This window comes from Camelus bactrianus, chromosome 11, assembly GCF_048773025.1.
Source record: "Camelus bactrianus isolate YW-2024 breed Bactrian camel chromosome 11, ASM4877302v1, whole genome shotgun sequence".
NCBI lineage: Eukaryota > Metazoa > Chordata > Mammalia > Artiodactyla > Camelidae > Camelus > Camelus bactrianus.
Window position 1 is genome coordinate 85,197,565 of NC_133549.1, and position 16,998 is coordinate 85,214,562.

A 16,998-nucleotide genomic window follows, 5' to 3' on the forward strand; every position below is an offset into this window, starting at 1 on the left:
TCCCCTGTAAAACTGTATGTGGGTTTTTGCTTCTTGACAGTGCTGGGTGTTACTATTTTTTACTTTCCCCCATATAATACTTTCTGCCAGTTCTTAGCTACCTTTGTCATTTCCTTAAGTGACAGTTTGCACATGTTCAGAAGTGATCATGAACCTTTTTTTTTTTTTTCCATTTTTTCCAAAGCCTTTGCTATCCTGTTAATCCTTTTGGCCTTTCTGAAACTAGACATGCTTGATCTGTGTCTTCAGGTAATAACCTGCAAGAACTTGTCATTTTCTTCAGTCATAACTAGGAGCCTAATCATTCCGTTTCAAACATTTGGGTTTCAGGACTTCTTTATTCTGTATACTTTTATGTGATATAAAGTATACATTATAATAATTATTGGGCATACTAAGTAACTTTTGTTTATGTGTGGTTTATCTATTGATAAATTAGGAGTCAAAGCAAAAAGTTGTAAAATTCAAGTACTCATCCTATTAGCCACTTGATATATAAACATAATCACGTGGCATGTAGATTCTGGAAAACTCCCACTGTCTAGTTGTGAGAGAATGAAAGGAGTCAGTTGAACTTTCAGTATACTTATGAATGCAGTTTTGAGCTCACACATTCCCTGAAAGGATTTGGGGGGACCCCTAGGGAACCTGGAACCAATTTTAAGAAACACTGCTTCACATAAAGCTGGAATTTTATTTTCTTGAGGGTATTAAATTTTATATGCCATGCTTGTGAATATTTAGCAAATTTTTGAGATCTCCTTGGCCTGTGGTTTTCAGGTAGCTGTCATTAGTAACTTTGGGTTTCCCCAGTCATATCAGTGAGTATATGAAATGCTTTCTGTACATTCAGCACTGCACCAGCACATGAAAATAAAGGGAGTGAAGGCAAGAGGTGTAGTGGGTTCCCTTTTAGAGTTTTTGGTGTGTCCTTCCATTGACAATTGTACTTCCATTGTCAAGTATTCTAGTTGAGATCCAGTTCTAGGTGTTTCTCTGAGAACTAGCTTTTTACTTTTACTGGTTCTTGCTTATCTCTTTATCCCTTTAAATTCCTTTTAAAGAAGCCACATTGCTTTCCCCCAGTATTACGTTTTATTCAGTGTACCTTCTTCCTTGCAGTTAATTTATCCAGGCTGCTAGGATTTAAAAATTGTTTAATTCTTTTAACTTTTGATTTGTATATTTGTTTGAATTTCCTCTCAATATTATCCAAATTAAGAAAAAGTGTTGAGATTCCCAGTCTTATAAACAGAATGCCTGCATCATTAGTAGATACACTTAATTTGATTGATTGAATTTCAACAGCTTTTATACTTTTGGCCTTCAGTTGGATGAAGACCAAGGGCTTTTATTGATATTTACTCTTGTTTACCAGACAACATGCTTCTTAGGATTAGTAGTATTTAAAAGCAAATTGAGACAAATTTGCATATATACATGCTGGTTGGTGATCTCTCTTAATGATCTTCAAAAATCACCTTTATCAGCTATTCCTTGAGCGAGAGAGAGCAGCCCAGTTGGCAGAAAGTAAAACAGATGAGTTGATCAGAGACGCTCCCACCACTCAGCATGATGAGAGTGGAGAGAGGCAAGAAAGAAGTGGAGAGATGCGGCGGGCGTCAACTGAGAAGACGGATGGTACGGAAGAGAAACAGGGAGGAGGAGGAAGACGATGAAGAACTTGACCTCAATACAGGTGTGTTTATTTTGATGTATTCAAATTACATATGTGTTCTTTTTCCTCCAAAACATGTTTAATTCATATATTGTTATAATGTTGCTATGTTTATGGCCTCTCTAGTTCAGTACAGACAAGCTTTGATATTTTAGTGCTTGTGGGAGTTCTTCACAGGCTTCCTAGCAGTGAGGAAGGTATGTGTCCAGTGCAGGCAAGGTCTGCTTTCCTTTCCTGGCTCTTTCTTTACTTATCTGTAAGGAGAAGCAGCTGAATAATATGACCCCTAAAGGTTTTTATACTTCCGAAACTTGGGGATTCTTTTATTGGCCTCACTTTGTAAACTGAGAGCTATTGTCATAAATTACAGTAATAGTTCTCAAAGACTTCTGCCCATATTTTTAACTGAGTTGTCATTTTTTGGTTGAGTTGTAGAATTCTATATATTCTAGTGACTTGATTCTTATCAAGTATGTGATTTGCAGATAAATTCTGTGAGTTGTCTTCAGTTTTTTGATGGTGTCTTTTGAAACACAAAAGCTTTAAGTTTGATGAAGTCCAACTTACCTATTTTTTATTTTGTCACTTGTGGTTTTGTTGTTGTGCCTAAGAAACCATTTCCTAACCCAAGGTCACAAAGATTTAGTCCTGTGTTTTCTCCTAAGGGATTTATGATTTGGCTCTTATATTAAGGTCCTCTTCCATTTGTGTTGTTTTTTGTTGATATGTGTGGATATTCCATTTTCCTAGCGTCATTTATTGATGTTTAGCCATTCTGAAGGAAAGATGACTAACAGAGGTGTTGGTTTCTTGAATGATTTTGTGTGTCTGTGTGTGCATGTGTGTTTTAATGTACTGTTACAGTTTTTGGTTTAAATATTTTCAGCTGTTCAGCATGCTGGCAAACACATGGAGGATTGCATCGTGGCCTCATACACAGCACTATTTCTTGGGTGTCTCTGCCAAGAGAGTCCAGTAAGTAATAGTTCAGTGTTGTTTTATGTGTCTTAAAAAGATTCCATTGTGACAGCTTCATATCATTACCTAATTAACTTAAGACTTTTGCTTACCCCCTCACATTTGGTGAAGTTTAGAAGATACATTTCAAAGTAAGAATATATTGGGTTTAATAAGGAAACTCCCAGGCTAATGGAGGAATGGATTCACTGTGCCCTTGGTTGAAGTCAAAGAGAGCATCAGCTACAATCTGTGCTCAACTGGCTTCAGGTGCAAAAGTCCAGCCTCAGTGAGAGCATCAAAGACTCAGTTTCTGTCTTTACACTCTGCTGTCCCCTGCATGTCATCGTGTCTTTTGCTAGCTGTCTTCACGGCCCTGTGCAGACTCTAGCTACGTGACTTGTCTATTTAACTAATGTCCAGTGGAAGAAGGTGACCTCTTCCCGTATGTTTATTTGTAAGAGCAATGGTTTCTTTCCCCTAGGACCCCTGCACACCCACTGCAAAAAGTAGGCTTCCCCGTGCCTTGGCCAAGACTGGCTCACTTGCTTTAATTTGATCTACCCACTGGCCAGGGAAATGGGATTACTACGTGAGATTTAGATCATCGTGATTTAACTATGAGAAGTATGTGAGTGTCTAGACATTTGGGCTGAATCAGCACAGAAGTGGACAGGTTCTGGCTATTGGGATGGTCTCCTTTAAAAGGGGAAACATATGGATATTTTTTAATAGAAAGTCTCAGTAGAAGAGCCAGATTTTAAAATAAAAGGGAGAGTTTTCCCCCTTAGCTGCCAGGGGCATTCAGGTTGCAAGAAAGAGTGGAGGGAGGTCTATTGTATAGTGGGGTGGTTAGTTTTTCTTCTCTGAGGCTGGAGGACTAGAAGTAAAGACCATGATCTGAAGGGCGTCTATCAACCCTCTCACATTTCTTCAATTTTGCCATCAACTTTTCTACATTGCCTTGCTTTCCCCCTGTACCCATTTGTCTTGAATCCTGTGTTTTTCTGAATCATTCTTGTCCATCTCTTCATATTTATATTGTAGTCAAGCTCTGATCTAAATGCACACTTGCCCACTTCATCTTGGCACTTGGTGGCACCAGCCCTTTCAGGGTCAAGGCCAGTGTTTTTAGTATGGCTTTGGCGACCCTGCAAGTTCTTTATTCCCCTTCCAGTATGTGATCTTTTCAGCTCAGTTCTTTTTCTTATTTCCTTAAAATCCAGAGATTTTTAAGGGCAAATGAGAAACACATGCCAAGCAAACGGAAAGAAGATGCTCCTTCAGTAGCACCCCCCACCCCCAAAGGAACCCGATGGGCATGCTATGTAAATTAAAGATTTTTAGATATCGTGTTTTGCGCACACCCAGATTTCGGTCATGGTCTTTCTTAAATAATCGTTCTTAAAATTAATTGAGTTATTATCAAATGTGACTTATTTTGGGCCATCTTTCCTATGTTAATAAATTCCTATTCATCTATGTTTCTCTTGCTTCTAAAGAGATCATAAGGTCCTTAGGTTGTGGGAAGTGTTGTGAATTCATAGAAACTAAGATGTCTTTGTTGCCATGGGGATGATTATGACTAACCTCAAAAAGCTATCTGATAGAACAAAATGTAAAGGAGATTGGTTTGCCCGATGCTTAAGTGGAAAAGAAACAGAACAGCAGGTGATTCTGCGCAGTAAGTGCTGCTCTGTGGTGAGGGCAGCCTGCCTGGCCCGGCAGATACTGGTGTCATTTCCCATCACCCCCCGGACACCTGACGTCCTGCAGGGCTCAGTCTCCTCTCTGCCCTTCCTGTCCTTGCTGCTCTCATGACTCCCCATTCCTGAAGTCCTGCACGCCATTGCCGCCGCCACAGCTAGCTTCCTTAAGAGCACGTCTGATCCCATAACTCCTCTCTCACCAGTCTTTCTTGACTTACCACCATTTAGGCAATGGTGACTTTACTGCTGCAAGACCCCAAACTTAAAATTACATTCTTCAAATTTTAACTCTGCCAGAGCCCTTTGGCACTTTCTAAATTTCCCAAATAGGCCACGCTGTTTCCCACCTTTTCTGTTTGTACCTGCAGCAGGCTGCTTAAAAATAAATGCTGTGACTCCCTTTCCCACCCCTCAGCCACTCACGATGTTGTGTTCTGCAGTGTGGTGACAGAAGAGGATGAATTTGCCTTATTGAGAGGCTTTCACTCAGAACCCAGGATCTGATCCCTTATCCTGTGTGATGGGAGTGCGCTTCTCTACTGAGCAGCCCGCACAGACCCCTCAGCCCCCTCTCTCCCCACCGCTGTGGTCTCAGCCCCTTCCCTAGAAATTGGTCAAAGACGTTCTTAAATCCGGCTTTCCTTTCCTTATGCAGTGACCATAGCTATTGCCCTTACAGCATATTCTCCACTTTGCAGTATATTTTAGAAATACAGACATTTAAAGATTGACAAATCTCTCAGTATTTTAGCTGCAAACTTGTTAACTCAGTAGGAGTAACTTATGCTCTGCCTCCCAGCTGGGGGCCTGTGGTGGCTTTTGGTGGGAAGGGTCACTTAGACTGTGGATGATTGACAACATGTACCTTAGCACACGGTTATGTTAGCAATGCATTTGTTAGATCTTTTCTGAAATTCTATTCATATCATTATTTTGCTTATTTATAATTCCAAAAATACCTTGACAGTAATAAAGAAGAGGGAGAGAGGGGGCTGGCTGCATATTTCCTAAGAGGGGCAACGTATACTCTCCTCTCCTGCCCTGTGAAGGAAAATCAAGTCAGAAACTTCCCTGTTCCTCCTCCTCTTGTGGCAATGTATTTTCTTTTGTGTTTTTTATTATAGGTGAGCACCCTTAGAAGAGATTTTTCTTTTATTCTTTATGAACTTCTAAGTCATTTTTAAAATATGTTGAAATAGAACAGGTTTTAGACAGGCCATGTACTTTTCTTATAACAGATAAGTTTATATATAGTCTGGCTGCTTCTTGCTAATGAATGATGGGAAACATCTTAAGCTTAAGCAAAACTGGAATCTCTACATCAGGCAATCTAGATAAAAACAAAGTTGTTGAGAGAGAAATAGAGACAAATTGTATAAATCTGTTTATGAACCTTTTAAAGTCAGAAAAATGGGTGATAAATTGAAGGAAATCTCTGAAACGGTGCTTGAAAACAGGGTCCACGAGGGGAAGCTGAGCTCTGAAAAGAATGACAGCTCCCTTGGTGGTGTGGCACCAGCAGGGACCAAGCCATCCTCCAGGCTTTCCTCCTGTACAGCTGTGATTGCAGCCCTCAGTGCTAAAAAGGCTGCTTCCAACTCCTCTGAAGAACCAGTGACCAATTGCTGGGGGTCCTCTCTGTTACCCAAAGAAGTAAATGACAGCCCTAGAACCATTGAAAAGTCTCCTAAATCCCAGAGTCTCACCAAAGGGATGGAAAAATCATCCCTCAAGCAGCCAGATGCATCTCCAGTGAGAACAGTAGCGAGGGATCGCCCTCCTCTTCTGCAGGGTTGACACCAGCAATCCCCAAAGTCTGCACCAAAACCATCAAGACATCTTCTGGGGAAATCAAGGGGATGGTGATGAGGGTGTTGCCCGAAGATAATCTTTTTTTTTTTTTCCGAAGATAATCTTGATGCTGGAAAGAAGCCTTCAGAGCAGACGGGGTCCATGGTGGTGTCCGTGATGTCGCATCTGTCATCTCCAGCCTCAGCCACTGTCCTTTCCTTCCAGCCTCAGGACACCTGTGCAGTCAGTGGTCATCACCAACGCTGTTGCCCCTGCCGAGCTGACGCCCAAACAGGTCACGATCAAGCCTGTGGTGACCGCCTTCCTCCTGGTGTCAGCTTTGAAGACGGCTGGCTCGCAAGTCATTAACGTGAAGCTCACCAACAACACGATGGTCAAAGACACAGTCATATCTGCTGCCTCCATTCAGAGCACCAGCAGCTCCATCTTTAAAGCCGCCAGTGCCACCCAGCAGAAACTGTCGTGGTGCCGGGCTCCAGCCTGGCCAATGCAAACTTGTGCCAAAGACTGCACCTTGCCAACTTAACCTTCTGCCTCAAGGCACCCAGGCCACCTCTGAGCTCTGCCAAGTGCTCACCACACCTCAGCAGCAAATAAAACAGGCAATAATCAATGCCATGGCCTCGCAGCCACCCTAAAAGCTCTCATGGGTCCTGGCAGTGTCCTCCCTGCAGAGTTCTGTGGTGGAAGCTTTCACCAAGGTGCTGCATGGCGTCAACTCAGTCCCAGCTTACATCCCCAAGCTCAGTCCTCCTGCCAACGCGTGCATCACATTATAAACCCATGGGTACAAGTGCTTGGAGTATGGGGACTCCTTTGCCCTGAAAAGAGCCTGACCCAACACTAGGACAGATGCAGTGTGTGCATTGAAGTAACATGCAACCACTGTAGTAGGAACCTCATTACTGACAACAAGTGCAGCCTCCCGTCCCCTGCCCGTGGGCACCAGGAGAAGGGAGAGGTGATGCAGGGCTCCCACTTGATGGTGAAGCCGGTGCCAGCAGGTCAAATGCTCGTTTCTCCATCAACCAGTATCCTGCTTCATCTCCCACTCTGCTGAGCTCCGTGGGGCCGGCACACACACTGTAACATAAATCCCATCTGGCATAAGTGGGACAGTCACATCAGCCCCTTTGAACTCACCCATCCTTCCAGCTATGCCTCCGGATGAAGACCCACCAAGCTCTGTAGGCGTAGTCTGAAATGTTTGCAGTGTAATGAAGTTTTCCAGGATGAGACATGGCTGGCTGCCCACGTCCAGCAGGCTGCAGACATGAGTGGACAAAAGACTTGCCCTGTCTGCCAGATGCTGCTTCCTCACCAGTGCAGCTCCGCCTCCCACCAGAGAATCCATCAGCACAAATCTCCCTGCACCTGCCCCGAGTGCAGGGCCACCTGCAGGTCAGTGCACTTCCAGACCCACGTCACCAAGAACTGTCTAAACTACACGTGAGAGTTGGTTTTCGATGTTCATATTGCAATGTTGTCTCCTCTGATGCGGCCACGCTGAAGTCTCACATTCAAGGTTCTCACTGTGAAGTCCTCTACAAGTGTCCTATCTGTCCAGTGGCATTTAAGTCTGCCCCAAGTGCACATTCCCATGCCTACACACAGCACCCTGGCATCAGGATCAGAGAGCCAAGAATAGTAAGTGTTCCATGTGCGACACTGTATTCACCCTGCAAATCCTGCTGTATCGCCACTTTGACCAGCACATTGAAAACCAGAAGGTGCCTGTTTTCAAGTGTCCAGACTGTTCTCTTTTACATGCACAGAAGCAACTCATGATGGACCATATCACGTCTATGCATGGAACACTGAAAAGCATGGAAGGGCCTCCAAACTTGGGTATAGACTTGCCTTTGAGCATTAAGCCTGGAACTCAAAATTCAGCAAATCAAAACACAGAAGACACCAGATCAATGAATGGGAAAGAGAAATTGGAAAAGAAATCCCCCACCTGCGAAGAAATCAGTGGAAACAAAAAAAGTGGCCAGTCCTGGGTGTATGTGTTGGGGTGTGACCACCTGTTCACACAGAGAGACGTTGACATTTCCCACGTGAGGAAGGAGCACGGGAAGCAAATGAGGAATCACCCCTGTCACCAGTGTGAAAAATCTTTCAGCTCACCCCTCAGCCTCTGCCCTCACAACCGGGTCAAACACAAAGGCATCAGGAAGGTTTACACCTGCTCGCACTGCCCAGACTCCAGGTGGGCCTTCATGAAATGACTGATGCTGGAGAAACATCCAGCTCACACATGGTATTAAGGATCCTGACTTGAAAGGAAAGACAGAAGCCACCAATGAGTAGGAAATGGAAATAAAAGAAGATGCCAAGGTTCCCAGCCCCAAGTGGAAGATAGAAGAACCTGTTCTAGAGTTCAGACTGCCTAGAGGAGCCATCACCCGACCCCTGAGAAAGCTGAAGACAAACACCCATTGCAGTAGTCATGCACAGCTGTGTTTCTCCATGTGGTGATTGATTTGTTAATTTAGTCCCAGCAAGGAACTTTAGGACCATACGATCTATTTTTATGATATTGGATCCCTGAGGGAATTAAAGGTGTCCTCTGAGACCTCAGGGACAATCAAGGTGGGGGCGAAGTGAGAACAGAAGCAAGAGCAGAAGGTGAGATGTGACCTGGGCGACCCCTGGGATCATGTGGGTCCTGGCTGAGGGGCTCTGTGGGAAGGTCTTCAGGAGTAAAGGGCCTGGCAGGTGAGGAAGGTGCCTATGTATGATGACCTCCTGTCTGGACAGCTCCAGGAGAGGCTCCATTTCAAATACGTTTGCAAATCTGTCCAATCTTCCCTCCTAAGTGTATTCATTCAGGAGTGCGAGCTTGTCTTCTTGGCCAAGCGCTGGACTAGAGACCTGTAATATACTGGAAAACAAGGCCTAGACTCTGCTCCCAGGTGGCTGAGCATTGGTTAGAACACAATACAGGGAAAGCTGCTGTAGGCAGAGGATCAGGTAATTAAAATCATAACCTGTCCCTCTCCCAAGTTTCTTATCATCACTGTTCATGATTCTGACCGTGATGCTCCTTCAGGATACACAGGGTATTTTGCAGAGCTCCCCAGGGGAAAGGAGACTCAGTGCTGTGAGCATAGGAGACAGTGTGGACCCACCTTGGCTGTGGTGAGCAGGAGAGCTTTCCTGGTGAGTGACTCCCACTGAGGCCTACTGCCCTGCTTCAATTGTCTCCTAGGGATCCAGGGACAACCCCACTGTCCTGTGAGGAGAGGACTTGCACTCAATGATCCACATCACACACATACAAAAAAACAACACAATTTAAAATATTTCTACAGCATTACACTGATTGTCAAAGTGTTTTATTGAAATCAATATGTACAGACAGCTGGAGGGAGAGAGGAAGGGACAGAGGTGGACACACATGGGGGCTGGACACAGATGAGACACGTCTGTGTATCCCAAGGGACAATTTCCACTCAGTGGCTCACCTTCTTTTTGTGAATTGGAGTGGATTTACATTAGCTTCCAAACGAGGTGGAAGAAGAAAAGCAAATCCCTATTGCTTAAAGAAAGCCTCAGTTTCTAAAACTTCTTCTGAGGAAGGCTAAAGTGGAAGGGACCACTTTGGAATGGAGCAGCCTGTTTCTCAGAAGCAGTGACAGACGGCCCTCTGGTGGCCGTATGAGGAATGGCATGGGAGCCGCTGGCTCCATGGATGGCAAACAGGCAACATTCACACACACACATCCGTTTTTCTGTTAGGAGAACGCCAATTCCATAAGATCAAAGTCTTGGCTGTGCCTTCTAGTGCAAGTCCTCATCTTGATCGTGCCATGACCGGGCACTTCCCAAGGGCGGGGTCTCAGGGAGTGTTGATGGAGACCCTGAGCTGGGCCCCATCCACAGCAGAGAAGAGAGAGGAGGTCGATGCCTCACAGGACCTGCAGGGATAGAATGGGAACATGCTGGGGTCACATGTCCACATCCCAACCCTGTGTTCCTGGTGCAGAAAAGAGAGTCTATCCAAAGACACGCATGGCCCTTTGCTGTTCACATTAACAATAAAATGTCAATGCAGTTTTGAAATGTATCACACAACATCTGTGTCTCATTTCATCTAAAATGATGTCAAACTTGAAAAAATGAGATGACCCTCTATTACGAGTCACTTTGTCACTTACCAGGTGTAATGATTGTATCCACTGAAAATGTTAGAAAACATGACTTTCAAAGCTGTGTCGTGTTCCTTCTGATCCCTTGCCCTTAAAGGACCTGCTTCTATTGCTCCTGCTGCCAACTTCCTTGACAACGATGTCTTCTTCATCTCTGAAAGTGGAGCCCAATGCTGTCCTCCCCAGGAAGCTTCCAAATCTAGGATCCTTCCCTGAACTTCCCAAGCATGAACCCTGTCCATTTTCCTAGGATGCAGGCACTTCCCAGCATGTCGTCTCTCCTTCTGTGGATTCTGAGCTTCTCCCAAACGAGGAAGCTCCTCAGTCAGTTCTCAGTCTGCTCTCTGCTCAATGCTTGACCTAAGTTAAATATTCAATCAAAATTTGGACATCATTCATCTGAACAAGTTATGCACTGTTTCTTATGTCATCCTAAACTTAGAATGAAATCCCAGAAAAGAATCAGGATGTCTTGAAGCAAAAGGGCTAGTTTGTTGTCCGCAAGGTCTGCAAAGCAGGAACACACAGTTTTACCTGAAATAGAGAGTATGAACCCCGGGGCTTGATGGGTTGAAGAATTTCTCAAAGCAAAACTACGAAACGTAGAGGTGGGTGACTTGCAAGGGTCTTGGATGGCCCGTGCAGCCTGACTACAGATCCTAGCAGCCGAACCACAAGTTTCCCATGACTGGCTGACATTGGAGCATCTCCTTAGAGGTTTGACGAGGTGGGGCTTTTAGCAGAATCAGAAGTCTGACAGGTGTATGTGATTTTCTGAGAACTTGGAAGCATGTGAGTGAACCCGAGGTCCATCATGAGCTACACAGGATCTCTAGCTTCCAAAACCTCCAAGTGGACAAGGGATATCTGGGCTTCTGTACTGAAGGCATTTTGTCGAGGTGAATTTGGTTTTGCCTTCAGACTTGGGTGTAATCATTTCTGGCCAAGTCCTACAAACCGACACTGAGCCTGTGCTCCTAAGCATCAAGGCCGAGCCTCAGCCCAGGCGGCCCTTCCCCTGGGTCCTCTGATCTCTCCTTTGTCTGCTCCCAGTTGAAATAGAGGCTTCTGTCTTCCCCACTCCAGGAAGAGCTCAGAATCTCCTCCCTGTGAGGACCTATGTTGTGTGCATGGGGGCATCCATCTTCAGGCAGAGAAGAGAGAGGTCGCTGACTGCGGCCTCACTCAGTCACCTCCAATCACGGGATCACTGGACTTTACTTTGATGGACAACATTGGCCCCCCTCATCCCCTATTTCTGGTTTTGGGGGAAAGGCAGAGGTACTTCCCCTGCAGAAGCTGAATGCAAGGTTGCCAGTCCTGTGGACAGGACATGGGTGGGGCAGTGGGTCTCTGATGGGGGAGCCTGAGGGGTGGGAGGGCCTGTGAGCACCTCCTAGGGCACCTGGCCTGAGGCTCGGACCTTCCTTCAGCTTCTCTGGCACCTGATATGTTTGGGAAGACACTTACTGCACATCTGAGCTCAAGTGGGTGCCCCTTTTGCAAATCAAAGTTCCCCTGCAGGGAACATATACAGGACCCAGCATAAAGACAACGTCCTGGCTTATTTTTAATTTTTAAATGTGTAAAATTTAAACCAAAAAACAATGATGATCATTGTCTTCATCCATTACTCAGCCAGACACAATAGGTCCCAAGTAATATGTTATCACTGCTGAGAATAATCAGGAGTTGTTAATTCAGACACCTCAGGAACGGTGGGTGTTCCAGCACTGAAGGCGAGGGCAGGCAGCAGAGCCTGACTGATACTTACAGCACGACCCTCTGCTCTGGCTCTGGCGCTGTCGCAGGCAGGAGAGCTGGAGCTGGCTCTCCATCCAGAGGTGTTTCCCCAGCGGGTTCTGGAGCTGGTGCTGTGGCTCCAAGAAGGGAAACTCTCAACAATAGGACTGCTTTCCCACGTGTCTCCCAAAGCCAGGGGAGCCCTCACTGCTACTCAGTAAACTCTCAGTCCCTATTCCACCCTCAAGGAGTCTTCCTAGACTCTGCTCTATGTGGTCCAGTGCCTTCCCCTCGCCGCTCAGCCTTCACCACCCTGCATCCTCCTCACCATCACTCTCTGCCTCTGGGAGCTCCAGTTGCTCCAGCTGTGCCAGGAGGAGGTGGGCCTGCTGCTCCAGGTCGGAGCCAGGCATGCTCAGCTCTACATAAGCCAGCACGATCTTAAGGCCTGGAAATTCTGGAGGCTGATGGAAATCATCTGGGTACTGGAGCACCCAGGTGCCCAGGATTGATGACATGGCCCTGGGGGTAGTCAGGGAGACACCAGAGTCAGAGCCTTGGCCTTTCCTACCACATTGGGCTCCCAGGGTAGGCCTGCAGGGACTTCGGCCTTTTTGCCTTTGGCCCCTGCCCATCCAGAGGCCGGCTCTGCTCCATGTCCCACCTCAGCTAGCAGTCTGGGCGGAGGCGGGCTTGGACACAGAGGAGGGGCTGCTACAAGCCTTCTGAAGGGACAGGCTTTGCTCAATGATGTGACCACATCACCTTTTCAGGGACACTTGTCACAGTGGTATATCCATCTCCCTGCCCCTCCCCACTGGATGGCACCTCACTAGGACAGGCAGACTATGCGCTCAGTTCACTGCCCACTAAGGCACACGGGAGCTGTTCTATGGGTGTCTGACCCAGGAGGGAACAGACAGGCTGTGTTGGCCACCCAGCCTGCCCACGGGCCTCTTCTCACCTCAGACTTAAGCTCCTGCACCTGCTGGCTGAGTAAACCCCCAGGGACCCTGCCTGGGTCTCCTTCTGCCCCTGTCACTCACCATCATCAGGATGGGCTCTGCTTTCCCCTGAGGCTCATTGGGTCCCCTAAGCACCATCTGAGTCCCCACCATTGAGGCTACACTAGATTGTGAGTAGGATGCTCTCCACTCCTTGTGTTCTGTGTCTCCCAAAGGGCGTGTGGGCAGTGATGGGATAGATAGGGGTTGGGTGTGGGTTTTCTTCAGGGTTGACTCTGTCCTCTGATGTCCCACATGCCCCTCACAGCGCCACAGTCCCATCCACAGCTCTCTGGGTCTCGTCTCCTCTTTGCCAGGGGAAGCCCTAGGACTTCTGCTCTCAAGCCAGAATCACAGGGTATGTGGGATCCAGGATGCTGCCCACCTCTTCCCAACCAGAGAGCCCAGAGCTTCATACACTATTTGGGGAAGGAGTCCTTCCCACTTCAATCCAAGAGACTCACTGTTTCAGCTGGTGCAGGGGTCCCCCATCCTCTTCCGTAACAGGGAGGATGCACCCGTATCTAGAGGAGAGCAGGAAGGTGTCACATGGACCGTCCCGAGCACACTAGCTGGATGTGCTGTCTAGTGTGACAGTGTGACTCCCGGGAGAATGGAAGCCCTGGAGGGCAGGGCTGATGTCTGCTTGATGCATGAAATGATGGTTGTTCCTAGAAAAGCCCCTGTCCCTGGGGGCCCTTGCTATATATTGGAGGAATGAGTGAGCACACCCAGCCCTGTAGCACACATCTGAGTGGGCCTGGGACCCCACTTGTCCCTCCCAGGGATCCCTGCTCTCACTCTCCCAGGACAGGGACAGCTAATGGCGTCACAGATCCCCTTTGAAATGGGAAAACAGTTCCACCCAAGGCCAAAATCCCAGTGACACAGTAGGCAGGGGCTTCTTCATGGGTAGGCGGACAATGACAAATTCACACAACCACAGCCCTGCCAGCTGCCCTTTCTGTAAGCCAGGTTCACAGAAAGCAATTTCCATGAAGTCCTCCCTCTGTTCCTACCCTCCTAGGGCCTGAACCTCTCTTGACCCCAGTGTGCAGGGGGGCAAACTGAGGCTTTGAGAGGTAGAGGAACAATGCCTCATGGTACTGCTGGTAGGTGGCTGAGTCACCAATGTCCATGAAGACAGAGTGCTCACCTTCGGAACAGATGGTCCAGCACCTGCTGGGCGGTGGCAAAAGTTCAATAATTGCCCAGAAATGTGTTCACATAGGAGGGGTGGCCGCCCAGGATGGCAGTCACCAGCTTTGCCACCAGCTTCTCCAGCCTGTGTTGCTGGAGGCTCCACACCCTGGAGGCCTCATCCCTGGACCTGGATGGTCCAACTCCCACCTGGGGTGGAAAGAGGAGAGGCATGAGTCAGAGGCACCACCGGGGACCCCCAGGAGCTTGGGGCTGGAGACCAGACTGACTCCTCAAGCCTCAGGGTCCTGTGCATGTGGTGGAACAGGGGAGCCTTGAGCAGATTTAAGGTTCTCGGCATCACCAGTACAAGGGGCGAAGGGCGATGATGAAATGCATCAGTGCTTCAGATCCCTGTGTCAGCACCGCAGTGCCAGCCCCTCCCTGCATGCACCACTGCATCTCTGTGCCTGCTGTCACAACATCCCATTGTAGAGATGAGAACACAGCGGCTGAGCCTGGGGTGGGAGGGCTCAGGATCTTCAGGTTAATGTGGACGCGTGGGGATGGAGGAGAAACAGGACAATCTGTAGAAAAGTGCAGAAACACCCTTGACTTTACATGAACTGAAGTTCTGTGAAAGTCTCTTTCTGAGATTCGGACTCATATGTGGTCACTGACTTGCATGTGGCCAAGGCACGGCCTGGGCTGTGAGGGCACGTGGGGGAGACAGGGGATCAGATCCCTTTGCCAACAGGTCTCTAAGAGGCAGCCCAGGGGAGGAGTGGGGCAGCTATTGGGCCCGGGGCTTCCTGGGTGTGGAGTCTCCTCGCTCGCACTCACCCTGAGCCTGTCCTGGGCTCTGCTGCTGTCGTGGAGCACCTGCCTCTCCTGCAGGGAGATGGGAGCCGGGGACTCCATTGAACAGGTCCTGTCCCATTTTCTGTGTGGAGTCCTGCAAACACAGTGCCCAGTGGCCAGGCAGAGACCTCAGAGCCCTGTCTGGTTCTCTTGCTGGTTCTCCGACCCATAAGACATCTCCAGTCCCGACAAACATACACCACTGTCTGCAGAGACCTCCTTCAAGGACAAAAAAGCTGACAAACTGGGGGCCTTGTATTCCCATTGACACAGATAAGATGCCCCTCGGGAGTCCTCTTTCCCCCTTATCAGCCCTGTCCTTGGATGTGGCCATGTTACCAAGTGCTCAAGAACCTATTCCTGCCCAGAGGGGACACCTCCTCTCAAGTCCCCCTTCCCTGACATGGAGATGAGGGGCAGTGGGCCTGCCCAGGGAGGGCCCCCAACTGAGGCTGGTCCTAGACTGGCCTTCTCCAGGCCACCCTGTTTTACCTTAGGCCGCCTCCTCAAAATAGGCCAGAGGCATCTGGGTTGAGGGTTCCACAGACGCCTACAGCCATTGAACAACCTCTCAGTCCAGGGTTTCCTTGCGGAGAAGCCCCAAGAGACTGGGAAACAAGAAGAGAGCATGTTTCTTCTGTAACTGTCTCCAGCCAAGTGAGCTGGCTCTGGGGCCATCACTAGAATGTGGGTGCCTGGTAACCAGGTTCCATTTCGGTTGGGGTCTGTTAAGGATGTGATGTCACTTCCTGGGGTCCACTTCCTGGAACCCCCTCCTCAGACAACACCTCCACACACAGCCCTCTGGGCTGTTGCCTGCTCACCCCCTTCTCCAAGCAAACCCACCTCTTCCACAGTTTCAGCAGCCCTGCCCTTTCCATGGCTCCCAGGGAGGATCTGTGTGCAGCTGTGAGAAGACGTCCTGGTTTCCACACTGAACTCCTCATTCTTACCTGTTCTCCATCCTGGATAAGTCCTGGTGTCTGTCCAGGTCTGTGTCTCCCCACCTGCACAATGGGAATGATTCTAGCAGATACTTCTAGGAATGTCCTCAGGTGTAAGTGGAATAAGGCCTAAAAAATGGGGGAGTGATGTCACATGTAGGTGGTGCCTTCAACCCATGTTTTTCTTTCTCTGACTTCCTCCTCCATGTCTGTTCCTCTTCTGATCCCACCCCATAATCCTTATTCAATGTACAGTGGTGCACAGGTGTCTATGTGTGTGTGTGTGTGTGTGTGTGTCTTAAGCTGGTGCTCACAGTCTGTGTGGCCATCAGAAACTGCCCCCACACAAAAGGGATGGGCAAGAGCATCCTGAGGTCTGAGGATTTCTAATTTCCATAGCAAACTCAAGAGGGGCTGAGGCCCTCGCTTAGAAGCTCAGAGCATGTGACTCAAGGCCATGCAGGTAGCAGGGCTGGAGCTGAGATCAAACACAGTCTGGTTCCACAGTCCACGCTCAATACTATGGTGCTGGACGCAGGAGACTGTCCCCTTCAGCAGTCACACAGCCTGGCCAGCTGGATTTCTCTGGCTGTACCCACAGTGGCCCAGGGATTTACAGGAAGATGATGGCTGCCATCACCATTGGGCTTGTCAATGTTATTTGCTCCTTCCTTCATGTTCCTGCTCTTAAATGACTCTCCCTAAGACTCAGGCTTGCTGTCAGGTTTTAGCCAGTTCCAACTGCAGTAAAAACATCTTCTGGGTCATCATGAACGGAGTATTTTTCATCAGCTGTGTACCGCCACTTGGTTGAAACCCCCTGGGAAGCAGTTTTTCCCCATGGATTCATTATAAGGTCGTATGAGTTTTGCCATTTGTTTAGATTTCTCATATTAATTATATCACTTATTATTTGTCTTTGACTTACTTCACATAGTATGATAATTTCTAGTTTTCCCAGACATACTCCTCAATGTTTACAGCAGCTCTACTTAC

The 16,998-nt window shown here is 47.9% G+C and overlaps 2 protein-coding genes across 10 annotated transcripts in view; one reads left to right on the plus strand and one right to left on the minus strand.

Annotated features, from left to right (window-relative positions):
* LOC141579217 (zinc finger protein 532-like) overlaps positions 1-16,998 on the plus strand; it is a 75,630-nt gene that overhangs the window by 24,180 nt on the left and 34,452 nt on the right. Inside the window, exons 9-11 of one of the 3 annotated variants that reach the window (XR_012510387.1) lie at positions 1,491-1,699; positions 2,565-2,653; positions 3,862-4,157. Coding sequence is in view for 1 of the 3 variants with exons in the window: in XM_074374445.1 (XP_074230546.1) it covers positions 1,676-1,699; positions 2,565-2,653; positions 6,361-6,682 (435 nt within the window). In the remaining 2 variants the exon portion in view is untranslated. Of the gene's footprint in view, positions 1-1,490; positions 1,700-2,564; positions 2,654-3,861; positions 4,158-6,360; positions 10,229-16,998 lie in introns of those variants that run through there. The other 2 variants (XM_074374445.1, XR_012510386.1) reach the window with 2 other exon arrangements.
* Positions 9,482-16,998, minus strand: part of LOC105075742 (uncharacterized) — a 95,188-nt gene continuing 87,671 nt past the window's right edge. For 3 of the 7 annotated variants that reach the window (XR_012510388.1, XR_012510389.1, XM_074374446.1), the window contains 6 exons: positions 16,012-16,131; positions 15,041-15,152; positions 14,214-14,407; positions 12,085-13,581; positions 10,320-10,670; positions 9,482-10,079 (listed from right to left, as the gene is read on the minus strand). Coding sequence is in view for 3 of the 7 variants with exons in the window: in XM_074374446.1 (XP_074230547.1) it covers positions 14,258-14,407; positions 15,041-15,152; positions 16,012-16,022 (273 nt within the window). In the remaining 4 variants the exon portion in view is untranslated. The remainder of the gene's footprint in view (positions 10,080-10,319; positions 10,671-12,084; positions 13,582-14,213; positions 14,408-15,040; positions 15,153-16,011; positions 16,132-16,998) is intronic. The other 4 variants (XR_012510390.1, XM_074374447.1, XM_074374448.1 and 1 more) reach the window with 4 other exon arrangements.